At 36.0% G+C, this 13,230-nt stretch overlaps 3 protein-coding genes across 4 annotated transcripts; all 3 read right to left on the bottom strand.

The window, feature by feature from the left end:
- Positions 1-1,052: 1,052 nt before the first annotated feature.
- On the bottom strand, positions 1,053-3,116 carry LOC144425917 (cytochrome P450 2J6-like). The gene is made up of 2 exons (XM_078115714.1): positions 1,869-3,116; positions 1,053-1,645 (listed from the first exon to the last, which is right to left on the bottom strand). The coding sequence occupies exons 1-2, from the start codon at positions 2,984-2,986 to the stop codon at positions 1,420-1,422; spliced, it is 1,344 nt and encodes a 447-aa protein (XP_077971840.1). The 5' UTR covers positions 2,987-3,116; the 3' UTR covers positions 1,053-1,419.
- A 1,215-nt stretch (positions 3,117-4,331) lies between these two features.
- Positions 4,332-7,117, bottom strand: LOC144428269 (cytochrome P450 2C3-like). Its single transcript, XM_078117257.1, has 3 exons — positions 5,528-7,117; positions 4,980-5,091; positions 4,332-4,797 (listed from the first exon to the last, which is right to left on the bottom strand). Exons 1-3 carry the CDS (start codon positions 6,682-6,684, stop codon positions 4,561-4,563), a joined length of 1,506 nt encoding a protein of 501 aa, XP_077973383.1. The 5' UTR covers positions 6,685-7,117; the 3' UTR covers positions 4,332-4,560.
- A 1,269-nt stretch (positions 7,118-8,386) lies between these two features.
- Positions 8,387-12,944, bottom strand: LOC144424484 (cytochrome P450 2A5-like). Of its 2 annotated transcripts, XM_078113840.1 has the most exons (4): positions 12,743-12,944; positions 11,183-12,385; positions 10,652-10,763; positions 8,387-10,200 (listed from the first exon to the last, which is right to left on the bottom strand). In XM_078113840.1, the coding sequence occupies exons 2-4, from the start codon at positions 12,331-12,333 to the stop codon at positions 9,964-9,966; spliced, it is 1,500 nt and encodes a 499-aa protein (XP_077969966.1). In that variant the 5' UTR covers positions 12,334-12,385; positions 12,743-12,944; the 3' UTR covers positions 8,387-9,963. The 2 variants fall into 2 exon arrangements, with proteins under 2 accessions (XP_077969966.1, XP_077969960.1); XM_078113834.1 differs by lacking the exon at positions 12,743-12,944 and having other exon boundaries at positions 11,183-12,727.
- Between the last annotated feature and the right edge of the window lie 286 nt (positions 12,945-13,230).

Here is a 13,230-nt window from a genome sequence, read left to right as displayed (position 1 = left end):
GTCTGGACGCTACTGTATTTATTGCCCCAAGGCCCCAACACACACGCTCTGTCATGAGAGCTTTTGCCAGAAAATCGCCCGTGTCCCCTTGAGTGATCGAGCGCCCAATTTGCCACATAATGTATAGTGCATGTATATTCTAAGATCCTTGAAATAATTTGTAAAGAACGATAGTTGAACTATCATTTATTGCGTTTTTGACTCCAAATGATTTGAGTTTCATACTCTTTATCGAAGATTTAATAGTCTTTTTCAAGATCATTTGCTAGTAGTCCTAATTCATATATATATTCAACCATCGCTGGCACTGTAGTGTATCCAGGCGATTTCTCCAAGAGCGATGTCCATTCCAAAAGAGCTATTTTTGGTCCATGGAAGCTTCTTTTTAAAGTCTAAAAATATCGACTTGCTTGAAGCAACCTTCTATGTCACTTAGCCAAACCAGAATGTTAGAAAGCGCATGGTAACGTAATATTATTCGCTATCTCAGATATATATATACACCATACGATAACTAGAAATATTTTCAACTGTTCAAATTTTAATAAACATTTTAATATTGGCATAATGCGAAAAATCATTCCTGAAGTAAATCGGTATATAAATGACGGAACAATTCAAATGTAATATTTATAGCAAACGATTGCACATAAAAGTAAATACACAATCATTCTGTTTTTAGCGCCTCAAGTGCATGTGCAGTTTTTGATCTTTGGGGATACGGAGGAGACCGCCTAGCGGCTCCAAATCGACTTCAGAGTTGTTGGCCGAGGAGATATGAAATTTTTGCACCAGTTTCACCAAGTATACAAACAGTTGTTTCTTGAATAGTGGTGCTCCTACACACTTCCGCAATCCGCCACCGAACGGCATAAATGCGTCATTCTGAATGAATTTTCCTTCCTGTTTAAAAAAATGAAATAAATTTTGTGACATCATGGACGGATGTCTTATTAATGTATTGTCTCAATTGTACGAATCTCAGTCCATGCGAATGTGCAAACCCATGTCTCTTCAAATTGGGGGCCCGACCCCCCGGTGGGTCGCAAAAGGGCTCAATGGGGTCTCGATACCTATTATTGCCAGAACTAGCCATATGTATTCTTCTTCCTTTTGCCTCCAATTTTCTGTGTGAAAAATTATTGTCGACGCTAATTTATGTTAAAACAAAATATCGGAATCAGGAAATTTGGAACCCGTACTGAGACACACTCACCGAAATAATGCCAAGATTCGATCTTTTGTGCGAAAATATGCACATCAGTTTTAATAAAGTTCATAAGGGTCACAAAAAATGCCAATTTTGAAGAACACTGCTCGTCTAACTTTGCGGCAAGGTTATCTCAACCCAGGACATAGCTTGAATCTCACTTCATATGTTGGTTTTAACCATTTGCAGCATAATAATTAAACCCTAACTCAGAACAGCGGGACACATTTGGAGCAAGTATCCTGCGAAAAAGACAAATGGGGATGGCATTTTTGAGACACTTTGCTCTTCGATGTTATCGGTAAACGAATGTCGCCAGTTACCCCTGACAAGAAATTTTCAGGGTCAAAGTGTTTCGGATTCTTCCATTTGTCTTCTTGCATGTGTGATGAGTAAGAATTCAACAAAAATATTGTTCCTTTTGGTATAGAGTAACTATTGAAAAAAATAAATATATATTTATTAAGCATTAACCCTGAAACGACAAAAGTTCGGAATATAAGTCATAGAGACATCGCATTAAACGAATAATAGGTAGCAAACTGAAAGTCGGTTCATTGTTGGCTAGTTACTAGTATTGTTATTAGTAACTTTTCTATATTTTACAAATAAATATTGAGTTACGACAGCAGTGTAACATGTTTATGACTTCACTCACCCACCAACTGTTACATCCCTTGTTGCTACTCGTGGTACACCGACTGGAGTAGCGTTCGATACTCTCAATATTTCATGTACAGTGGCATATGTATACGGCATCTTCAGTCCGTCAAAATTTTTTATCTCATCATCGTCGATAACTTCCTGAATTTCAGTTAATATTCTCGCCTGAACATTTTGATTAGCTGCCAAGTAAAGAGCAGCATATTCCAGGGTTCTTGCAGAGTTAACAGTGCCGGCAAACAACATATCATACAAAGCAGCTCGTAGACCGGCATCCGTGAATAACTCTTGGTTTTGCATTTCTATCAAGTATAAATCAATTAAATCTCTTGGACTCGTAGGATCAATTGTGTTTTTGTGCAATTCAATTTGATCACTGAAGTAAGAGAATATTTTTTCTGACGTTGATATGAATTTTGTAGCCGATTCCGGTAGCCATATCTTTTCCAGCCATGGTATCATATCAGGGAGAATGAATAAAGGGCTTTCCATCAACTCAAAAAGTTGTAGAATACTCTGAAATAGATCATCCGTCTTCACTTTGGCTTCTTTTGTGGTTGTTACATTCTTTTCTCCAACAAGGGTCAATATTGAAACATTCATATAAAAAGTCTCTACCGTTTTTCTTATGTATTGAGGCTGATTAGATTGAAACAAATCTTCAAGCTCATGCATCATGTCAGTTGTTTCTTTTTGTACAATATGATCAGCATTATTTTTCACGTATTTATTAGACATGAAGACTGAGCGAGTTAAGGCATGGAAAGACTTCAAAAATTCTCCATAATTTGAACCCTTGATCATATGAAAAATGTAAGCAGCTGATCGATCACATATATCTGTGTTGAGCAGAACTTCATTGTTGGCTTCAACGTCACAAACACAAACGTAATTCTGAGTGAAAAGACTCAAGCTGAAAATATTCCCGTATGTAGTTGCCAGTTTCAACATGTCTTGTTCGGTATATTGCTTCAGATAATGTAAACTACCTATTATCGGGATACCCATAGGACCAGGTGGATAATTTTTCGACTTCGATATTGACTTGTATATTAAATACAACAGAGGTCCTATCGCAGCTACAGTAATCAAGTTAGTAAATGATATGTCCATCGTCGCTCATGGGTACCTTAAGCTGATAAGTAGAGTAACATGTGTGAAATATTAGGATAGGATCCTGGGGGAGAGGAAAGCCGACGAGACGGCTTAATAATATGGCGAACCGCACCTCTCGTCCGGTTACCAGGCCATGGGATTAGTTAGACAGTTACTTTTTTTAAATGCATGGGATTGAAATTGTAAAATATAATATAAAAAACTTGTTCACGGGATGCGATAGTTTGCTCCCCAATTATTCATTCTAGTAAGGGATGTTTCCAATTCACGCTGTGACAGATATTTTGCTTTTAGCGATAAAACTATTTGTAGCTCATAAATATAAATATATGTGTTATCTATCTGACTGACCATATACGCCCCTTTCTGGATATTGAAGCACAATTATATTCAAATTAGAAATCGAAGCGCCTTGTCAAACCTCAAAATGAGGGGTGTAAAATTTGAAGGGGATCACCTGCTATATGAAGTATACGGAATTCAAAGTTTATCTGTATCCCGACCTTATGTGATTTTTCAACATTCTTTGCAAACATTAAAAATATATCAGGACTAATGCTTTAATAATGATTTAATGCTACTCAGACAACAGAAAAAACTCTAGTATATTTTCTAATGTCCACACCACACCTGTATTAAGCCAAACGTAGTTACTGTTACCTAACTAGTCTTAAATCCATGCCTTTTATCTCTTGAATTTTCAACAGTTTCTCGGATGCAAGAAATTTGACTCCGCCCATGCAAATTTCAAAAAGCTTCTTTTATTTTAACTTCAGTTCATAGGTGACTTTATTTAAAACTAAAGGGGTGATTTGTAATAACGCAATATGTGCGCACATCCGGCCGATACATTTCCCCTCGTGAATTATAAGCTCAAACATTTGCGAATCGGATACAAATCCGAAATATGTTTTAAAATTGGAGCTCCGTATAACAAGTTTGTATGAACCAGACATGGGCAAAATATGGCCCGCGGGCAAAATACGGCCCAGTGGGTTATTCAATCTGTCCCACCTGATGCTGCCACAACCAAACCTAAACCAAATTTTGATGTTTTAGCTAAAAAAAGCTCACGTAATTTGTTGAGATTGCGGTTAAACTTAGTTTTGGCACGAGGCCAATTGTTTTCCACTGCTGCTTTTGTAACACTGTAAATATTGTTCAGAAAATGTAATTTTTTACCTCATACTCACATGGCCCGCGAGTCTAGTTGGGCAAAATTTCTTTTGACTCCTGGTCCATAAACCTTTCCCACCGCTATAAACCTAGGTGAGCAACTTTACTATTTCAAGACCCGATTTCTTATATACTGTATAATATATGATAAAATATTCACTTCACATTTACGAGCTATATTATTTATTGTAAATACAGCCTAAGAGGAAATATTCAATCCACATAACTGCAAATATGTATCAGCTTATCACAGCTACTCGTTGTGCAAAATAAACGATGTATTGTCTGCAGTTAGTGTTAAGATTTATTCGATATTTGTACAACTGTAATGAATAATATTATTAAAAGAGGCTCATCTGTAAGTAGGTAATGTCATTCTATAAACAATGTTCAGTTTAATAATCGATCTCTCTGAGTTGCAGTCGAAGTTTCTGTGGCTTCGGACTGTGAACAAATCCTCCAATTGGTTCGTGATCAATTTTTGTGTCGTCAGTCTCCGGCTTGATATGAAATTTCTGGATTAATTTTACCAGGAATACAAACAGTTGTCTTTTGGCCAAGGACGCCCCGACGCAACTACGTAATCCGCCACCAAACGGCATAAGAGCGTTGTTTCTGACGAATTTTCCATTCTGTAAAAAAACAAGCCAAATACAAAGCACAATATATATATATGTTAATTTTGAAAATTATATAAATTAAAAAAAGGTAGGTGATCATCACAAAAGATGTCGCTGATAAATATTCTCATTTTCAATAATATTTTGCTACTCGTTTCTTTTGTTTGAAAAATTAAAAAAAAAACTTTTCTTACCCTGTCTAAAAAGTTTTCTGGGTCAAATTCTTTTGGATTGTTCCATTTGTCATCTTGTGTATGCGAAGACCACGGATTCATCAAAAAGGTTGTTTCTTTTGGAATTGAGTATCTGTGAAACGGTTTTATTATTGAATTTTCTCCATTATATTCCGCCACCCACCACGTTTAGTTAAGCCTAATTATTCTTACCATTGAGTTTTATAGAGTATTAATTTGGCCCTTATTTGGCAGACAACGTATAAAAAATTAAGTTAAAACATTTGCATGCGCAAACCTTATAAAATCAATCGTTCGTAATATTGCTATTTAATTTTATCTTGACACGGTAGCATACGCCATTATGCTGAAACCATATGTTGAAGGAAACAGTTTAAAAACTTGGAAAAAAATTACATGATAACATAACAGCAATTTGCTGTTGGAGCATGCGAATATGAGAGAAAAGGGAGAAGGTCATTTGCAATTTACTAAATTGATTGTTCATATCAGGGTATACAGATATTTTAGAATGTTATTTTACAACATATATCAAGTATGGTCCGTACCCGCAAATAGTTACATCTCTTATTGCCTTTCGGGTAACACCAACAGGAGCTGTCGATGAAAATCTGAGAATTTCACAGACAGTAGCTTTCGTGAAATCCATTCTTTTTATGTCGGCATATTGCATCTTTCCATTGCGCCCCAGGACTTGAATAATTTCTTTGTGAAGTCTTGATTGAACGCTCGGGTGTGCAGCCAAATATAAAAGCGCAAATTCTGCGGTATTTCCTGTATTTTCTAATCCACCTAGGAGGATATCGAAGAGTAGGTGTTGAAAATTGACCTTCGTGAACACTGGATCTTGCAATTCTTTTTCTTCGTCCATTTTATTCAAGTACAAGTCTACCATATCTCTTGGTTTTTCAGAATCCCAACTATTTTTGTGATCTTCTAATCTGTCTGCACCATACCTAAAAATGCCTTCGCTCGCTGAAATGAATTTTTTTGTTGACTCGGGGAGCCATAACTTGTGCAAGCCTGAAATAAGTTCGGGTAGCTTGAAAAAAACGTCTTGGAATGCTGTTCTTAGTAATAGCACATTCCGCAGTAATTCGTCTTTTTTGTTCTCCTCTTCGACCGTTTTATTTGTTTTGCGTCCAAAAATAACAGATAGGTAAGTATCAATAGCCAAAGTCATTAGAACATCACTCAAGTATTTGGGTTGACAACTCTTGAACATCTTCTCAAGTTTGTCCATCAAATTTGTGATTTCTATTTCAACGATCTCATCAATGTTGGATTCTATCTTTTGTGCATCTGTTAATACAGAGTGCATAAACTCACGGTTTAAAATGAGTTCCTTTGAATATCTTCTGGTTGTAATACCCTCTGGTTCGTTTCCTTTGACTATGAAGAAGGCATAATTATCTTTACGGTTAGCAATGTCTTTATGGTTCAAAACTTCATTGTTAAGGTCAGTTCCACACACACAGACGAAATTCTTTGCAGCTGTTTTTAAACTAAAAATATTTCCATAATTTTTCGAAATCTTCAGCATGTCTCGTTCAGGGTATTCTTTGAGCAAATGTAAACTACCAATAATTGGAATTCCACGCGGCCCTGGAGGGAAATTAGCTGGCCTGGTCATAGATCGATAAGACAAATACACAAGAAGGCCAACCAAAACCCCGACAAGTGCTAAAGTTATAGTTACTTCCATGGCCTATGACGTGCTGCCAAAGTAAATTTCTTGATTTTATAACATGCTTGGTAGCTGATTTATATTCGGTTAAGAATTAGTGAATAATATACCTTTGCCTTAGTTAAGGTTCCCATGTATTGACTCTTAACGTTGTATTTCTAGGATCTCGGGAATAACTTTGTCAATAAAAAAAGTCTGCTAATAAGCTATGTTAAAGGTACAAGGACGCTGAACATAGAATAATAGGCGCTCCACAAGTGTGTGTACCAATATAGAGGTAACTAATTTTGTTCGCCTATTTTACATCAAATTGTGTAAAAAGACTGGAACCTATGGGCAGGGAGTATATTTATGTGGCTAATACAGACAGTCCCCGAACTCGTAATAGAACTAAAATAGGGAAAATCGGCATAACCCTAACCTGGTACATACTACGGAAGTACCGAATATTGTACTACAAAACCATCTTTGACTTTTTATGCAAATGGCAACCACTCGGTGAAGTGAGTAGTTGAGGAAATATAATAATAGCCGGAGGTTATCACGGGAGCACCAGTAATTATATCCTTTGTAAGAGCAAGTTTAGAAGGATTGATTTTCAGAACGCCAAACTTGAAACGACTTTCTAATGCTATTTTGTGGATTCGGTGAAATATTTCAAAATAACTAAATTAACCCTCAAGCAGTAATTGAATGGGCCCTAATCCCCACAGTAGTCCAAGAATTCGCGCTTATTTGGGGTATTTTACGTAATACTGCACATTCATATTAACTTCGGTTGAATTCGTAATAACTGGGGAAATTCTATTATTATAGTTGTAAATCGGATTCAGCTTGAATAATTTGAATTAGAAGAAAGTAAGTTGGTAATAACATTCCATTTTCCGACTAAAGCTGCTGTGAAAGCTCCGATTCGCGAGCGTGGTCCTAAGCAAAAATATATTGTTTCGGCAAGACGATCAAGATTTGGTTTTGTGTCATAATTGATAGTACATTAATGAGGAGACCGACTATGTTGATATAAGCCTCGTATAATTTGTAGTGCGAGCCAAAAGGAACGATACATATCCGTAGTATTGCTGAAGTTTGGCAAACAAGATTGTTATTGTGTACGGAAAATTCGCCGTAGGAAATCTCGCCGCAGGAAATTTCGCGCATAGAAAAATCGCAAGAACATTTCCTGCGGTGAATTTTCCTAGAACCGTCTGTTTCAATATATCAACGCTTCTTTACCCAAGTTGGTGCTGCTGAGTGTGGAAATGTGACCAGCAAGCATGAGCAATTGCCCAACACCGACTTGTTGGACACAGAGTGTACACATGATTCGTTTTGTTTCTATGTGGTCGTTGATCATGTTGTTAGTATTCTTCCTCTTTTTATTGTTATGAAAAAAATCGCTTCTATCATTAACTACAGGGCCAACTGCTTTGAAATTTTCTATCACTAGTATTTTCTATCTATATTTATTTCAAAAATTTATGCGGCTTCTATGGAATTCGTTTTTTGTGTGCGTCATCAAAATTGAAAATTGCGCTCATTGTGGCGGTTCTTATTCGCGTAAGTTGATTTTGGTGGTCTATCGTGGTGGGGTACCGTTAAGATGCTCGCACCAGAAGTACGTTAGGTACGAAACTACACGAAATCCGAGATGCTTACCTAGCCTACTTCGTCTTCCTATATCTAGACATCGCTCTTTTGTTTCTGTATGGATAATTGCACACGGTAATGTATTTTGCACTTTTCGTCAGTATTAAAATGTTTACAATACAAGTACACAATATAGAAAGTTGGGACAATTTTCAAGTTTCAAATGAGGTATAAAAGATCGACTCTGGATATATTAGGTTGTCTCGACGTACTTGAGCTTTTTTTCCAGTATTTAATTCGATTTTTATTCATTTTTGTCCTCGACCCGATACTTGAATGTGCTACACAGACAATCACGCTCAGATTCCAAATATGCCATCCATTTTTTGAATATATATATATTTCGAACAATAAGTTCAATATGTTATAGCTGATGAAAAATACCTTTTCCTTAATTAAAAATAAAAACATCTTGATAATATCTTTGATATTAGTACTAGATAGATTATGACGGTAACTCTTCCAATAAAACTGTTTGACAACGATGTACACGTCGATAAAAAATATTATATATAAAGTATGAGGTATTCCCGGGTTAGGGTTAGACCATAATTTTATTCTGATTTTCTTTATTTTGGTTCTATTACGAGTTCGGGGATTGTATTTGTTAGCCAAGTGAATATGCCCATAGGTTTCAGTCCCTTTACACGACTTGATGTGAAGTAGGCGAACAAAATTAGTTACCTCCATATTAGTATACACACTTCTGGAGCGCCAAAAATTGTGCCTATGTTTATAAAGTTCGTATCATTTTGGGGAATACAAATGTCTGACAATGTATCTTAAATTACATCGATGTGCCATATACACCAGACAATACAAACGTTTGGTGTTATGGAGCCCGTGGAGAAATTGGCTATTATTTACGGAAGCCCACGATGAATATATGAAAAAAAACACATTGTTACTCAGTACTTACTTGTTACTTAGTGTTCCTGAGTAAATTAGATTACTTCGTTTAATACCTCGAATGTATTTCTCACAAGCATCACTTAAATTTCCCATCGCTAGTTTATCAATTTTTAGTATAGAAAGTATAGAAAAAAAAAAATTAAACAGAACTAAAATACTGAACCATCTTGAATAGGGTTAATGCAAGCAAGAAATAAATCTAAATGTTACTAATAAATTATATTCATTAATAAGAATAACATAATCTCTTTCCACGAAATAGTAAGTTTATTTATGAGCTTTCGTTAGATCATAGTCTAACTTCTTCAGATAAAGCAAGATACAGTTCAATATACAGCGAATAATGATATATATAATGAAATTACATTCACCCTGTGAATTTGACATTTGATAAACATATTAACAAAGTATTTCAAAATGTGACAAGAAGGCTGGAACTGAAATATGGCATTATCTATTGGAACTTATAGTCTAGAATAGATAATGTCTTATTTGAATTGCCGGCTTGTTGCCACATTTCGACGCTGTCGTTGTCAAATTTTAATATTGCCGTTATTGCTCCTCTGGATAGTTACAAAATCAGCCTAGAAGTCAGTATTTTGATGAGTAAACGAAAAGCTCGAGGAGCCACTAGATTTCTCCCACTGAAGCCCCCTGGGGAGCACTTCGAGGGGGGGGGACCTCACAATTAAATTTAGCGTTATATTTCGTAAACAAAGTCGTCAACGTGACTAAAATCTAATCATAATCCTCTCTGAGTTGCAGTCGAAGTTTCTGTGGCTTTGCAGTGTGGATTAGTCCCCCAAGTGGTTCGTAATCGATTTTTGTGTCGTCGGTTTCCGGCTTGACATGAAATTTCTGGATCAGTTTGACCAAATACATGAAGAGTTGCCTCTCGATTAAAGGTATTCCGACGCATTTGCGTTGTCCGTCACCAAAAGCCATGAAGGCGTCATTCATGATAAATTTTCCGTTCTGATATAAAAATTATAAAAGTTAATAAATGGCCAAAACCGTGTCTATAAAATTAGCCGCAGGAAATTCCGCCGTGGGAATTTTCGCCGCGTAGGAAATTCGCCACATGAAATATCGCCGCAAGAGCATTTTGCGGTAAAACAAGTATTTATGACAAAAACAGTTAGATTTATAGGGTTAGAGTATGCCCTTAAATACGAATCTTTTTTTTTTTAAAGGTTTTTCAAAAACCCAACTGTTTTTATCACAAATACTTGTTTTGCAGCAAAATGCTCCTGCGGCGATTTTTTTTAGAATCGGCCAAAACAAGTTTGTTAAACAAATTGTTAGAACGTAATGAATGAGACATGATAGCTATGTGTAGAGTACAAATTTGGACACAGTGAAACTGTTTTCTAATAGATTTTTTGATTTCGTTCAAGAACATTCAAAATACAGGTTTCTACTTCACCTCATCTAAAAAGTTTTCGGGATCGAAATTCTTCGGGTTTTTCCATTTGTTATCTTGCATGTTTGAAGAATATGAATTCATCAGAAAAGTTGTTCCTTTTGGAATCGAATATCTGAAAGAAAATTGTCCAATCAAAATATATGCCCTTCTCATTTATAGAGTAGTATAAGATATTCATGTTTATCAATAAGACGACTTAATCATATGGCGAACCACGGCCTCTCGTCCGGTTACCAGTCCGTGTCCCGTGTTAGGTACGGGAATAGTCAGCCAGTTATTTTTTTTTTTCAGATACAATGACCGTCTCCTTATCTGACATAATGACATCTACAGATATATAACTTGATAAAATTAAACTAACATGAAATTGAACTGATAATTCTAAAATCCTATTTAGCTTAATTATTGAAACATCATTTCATCATATCCATAAGTTATATAAATATAACAACAACAGTATAACAATTGACGAAGTACAACAATATCCACTTTGCGTTCCACAATTATAACAAATATATATGCAAACCATACCCACAAACATTGACATCCTTTATGGCTCTGCGAGGAAGTCCAAGGGGAGCCAACGATGAAAATCTAGAAATCTCAAAGACTGTAGCTTTTGTATAATGCATCTTCAATCTGTCCTCATATCGCAACTTTCTATCAGACCCCAATACCGTAGCTATTTCCTTATGGATTTTTTCTTGTATGTCTTGATGGGCAGCCAAATATAAAACTGCAAATGTTAGGGTTCGTCCAGTGTTTTCTAATCCGCCTATTAGGATATCGAGGAGTAAGTGTTGAAAATTGACCTTTGTGAAAACAGGATCTCGCAATTCTTTTTCTTCATCCATTTTATTCAAGTACAAGTCTACCATATCTCTGGGTTTCTCAGGATCCCAACCGCTTTTGTGGTTTTCTAATTGATCTGTGCAATACTTTAATATGTATTCACTCGTCGAGATAAATTTTTTTGCTGATTTGGGGAGCCATAAATTTTGCAAGCCAGGAATAAGTTCGGGTAACAAAAACATTTTGTCTTCATATACTTTTCTGAGGAATATTACACACCTAAGAATTTCATCGTTTTGGTGTTTTTCTTTGATCGTTTTAATTGGTTCAATTCCAAAAATAACAGACAAGGCACTATTGGAAGATGAAGTCATCAGAATATCGCAAATGTCTTTCGGTACCGAGTGCTCAAACATGTCTTCGAGATGATCCATCAAACTTGTTATTTCCTCACCAACAAGCTCTTCAATGCCAAACCCATTTGCATCTGTAAACGCGGAGTGAACCAAAGCCCGATTCAAAGTTCGATTCTTCGAGCAACTACTGTGAACAATACCTTTAAGTTCATTCCCTTTGATTATGGAGAAAGCGTACGTTGTTGGACGGTTCGCAATGTCTTTATGGTTCAACACTTTTTTGTTGAATTCAGTTCCACACACACAGACGAAATTCTTCGCAGCTGTTTTTAGACTGAAAATATTACCATATTTTTTCGCAAGCTTAAGCATGTCTCTCTCTGGAAATTCTTTGAGCAAATGTAAACTACCAAGAATTGGAATTCCCAGCGGTCCCGGAGGAAAATTAGCTGGCCTGACCATGGATCGATAGGACAAATACACAAGAAGGCCGATCAAAACCCCGACAAGTGCTACAGTTATAGTAAGTACCATGGTCTATGCTTTGGTTACCAAAGACTGAGCAAACGCATAAACTCTGTACAACCTTAATGTAAAAATGTTAGCTTTATATTGGTCGAGAAAAGGCTGATTCATACTAAGCATAGCAACAGATATTCATTCACGTTGATGACATTACCACGGCAATTATAACTAGAGGGCGCTGATCAAATATATGTTCACGAAGTGGTACGGGTGAGCAAATGTAGTAGCCTACCGGTACCGTATTGCAGCTGAGCAGTTCTCTCACACACAAAAAACAATTTTTGAAATAAACAAAAGTAATAGCCTTTTAGCGAAAAAAAAAACAATGTTTACCCACTGAAAATTTCAAAGCAATTGAGTACGAATTCTCTGCATATATTATTACAATTGGAAAAAAAAAACAGGATATAAGTTTTACCTCAAAATATTCTTATTTGACGAACATATAAACAGAGAACACACAGAATATCGACCTCAGTATTTCACGAGAAACCCTCCGTGATAAGTATATATTCTAACTTCACTTCTATTCATTTCTCTAAACATTTTGACGAGCTGTTGTTAGTTGTCTTGTTAATAGATTGTGTCGACATAGTAAAAGGGCATAAATGAGAAAACGTAGCCTTACATCAATTACTCATGCATTCACGAATCGTGTCATAAAAGTCTTGCGGGACCTTCTTACCGATTTCATCAAATAACGTTTCATGATAAACCGATCAATAGTAATTAATCATCTCTGCAAATTGCTTCGCTCAGTCAGCAGATTGCATGTATAAGACATAGGTTTTTGAAAAGCCGTTGATTTTATTATAATGAATAATATTTCTCAATAACGTGACAGAGGTCTTATTTTAGGTGACCGTACATTTGAACCCATGTACATTTGAACCCATGCGTATATCC

This window comes from Styela clava, chromosome 1, assembly GCF_964204865.1.
Source record: "Styela clava chromosome 1, kaStyClav1.hap1.2, whole genome shotgun sequence".
In the NCBI taxonomy this organism is placed as follows: Eukaryota; Metazoa; Chordata; class Ascidiacea; order Stolidobranchia; family Styelidae; genus Styela; species Styela clava.
The sequence above is the reverse complement of the archived record's forward strand: the minus strand, read 5'-3'. Positions and strand labels throughout refer to the sequence as shown.

What these genes read in the sequence shown, in the direction of transcription:
- LOC144425917 (XM_078115714.1), bottom strand. Translation starts at nt 2,986, where the DNA reads ATGGACATATCATTTACTAACTTGATTACTGTAGCTGCGATAGGACCT. An exon ending in AGGGATGTAACAGTTGGTGG is followed by an intron (nt 1,646 to 1,868) that starts GTGAGTGAAGTC and finishes TTTTTTCAATAG; the next exon opens with TTACTCTATACCAAAAGGAA.
- LOC144428269 (XM_078117257.1), bottom strand. Translation starts at nt 6,684, where the DNA reads ATGGAAGTAACTATAACTTTAGCACTTGTCGGGGTTTTGGTTGGCCTT. An exon ending in AGAGATGTAACTATTTGCGG is followed by an intron (nt 5,092 to 5,527) that starts GTACGGACCATA and finishes ACCGTTTCACAG; the next exon opens with ATACTCAATTCCAAAAGAAA. An exon ending in CAGAAAACTTTTTAGACAGG is followed by an intron (nt 4,798 to 4,979) that starts GTAAGAAAAGTT and finishes GTTTTTTTACAG; the next exon opens with AATGGAAAATTCGTCAGAAA.
- LOC144424484 (XM_078113840.1), bottom strand. Translation starts at nt 12,333, where the DNA reads ATGGTACTTACTATAACTGTAGCACTTGTCGGGGTTTTGATCGGCCTT. An exon ending in AAGGATGTCAATGTTTGTGG is followed by an intron (nt 10,764 to 11,182) that starts GTATGGTTTGCA and finishes ATTTTCTTTCAG; the next exon opens with ATATTCGATTCCAAAAGGAA. An exon ending in CCGAAAACTTTTTAGATGAG is followed by an intron (nt 10,201 to 10,651) that starts GTGAAGTAGAAA and finishes TTTTTATATCAG; the next exon opens with AACGGAAAATTTATCATGAA.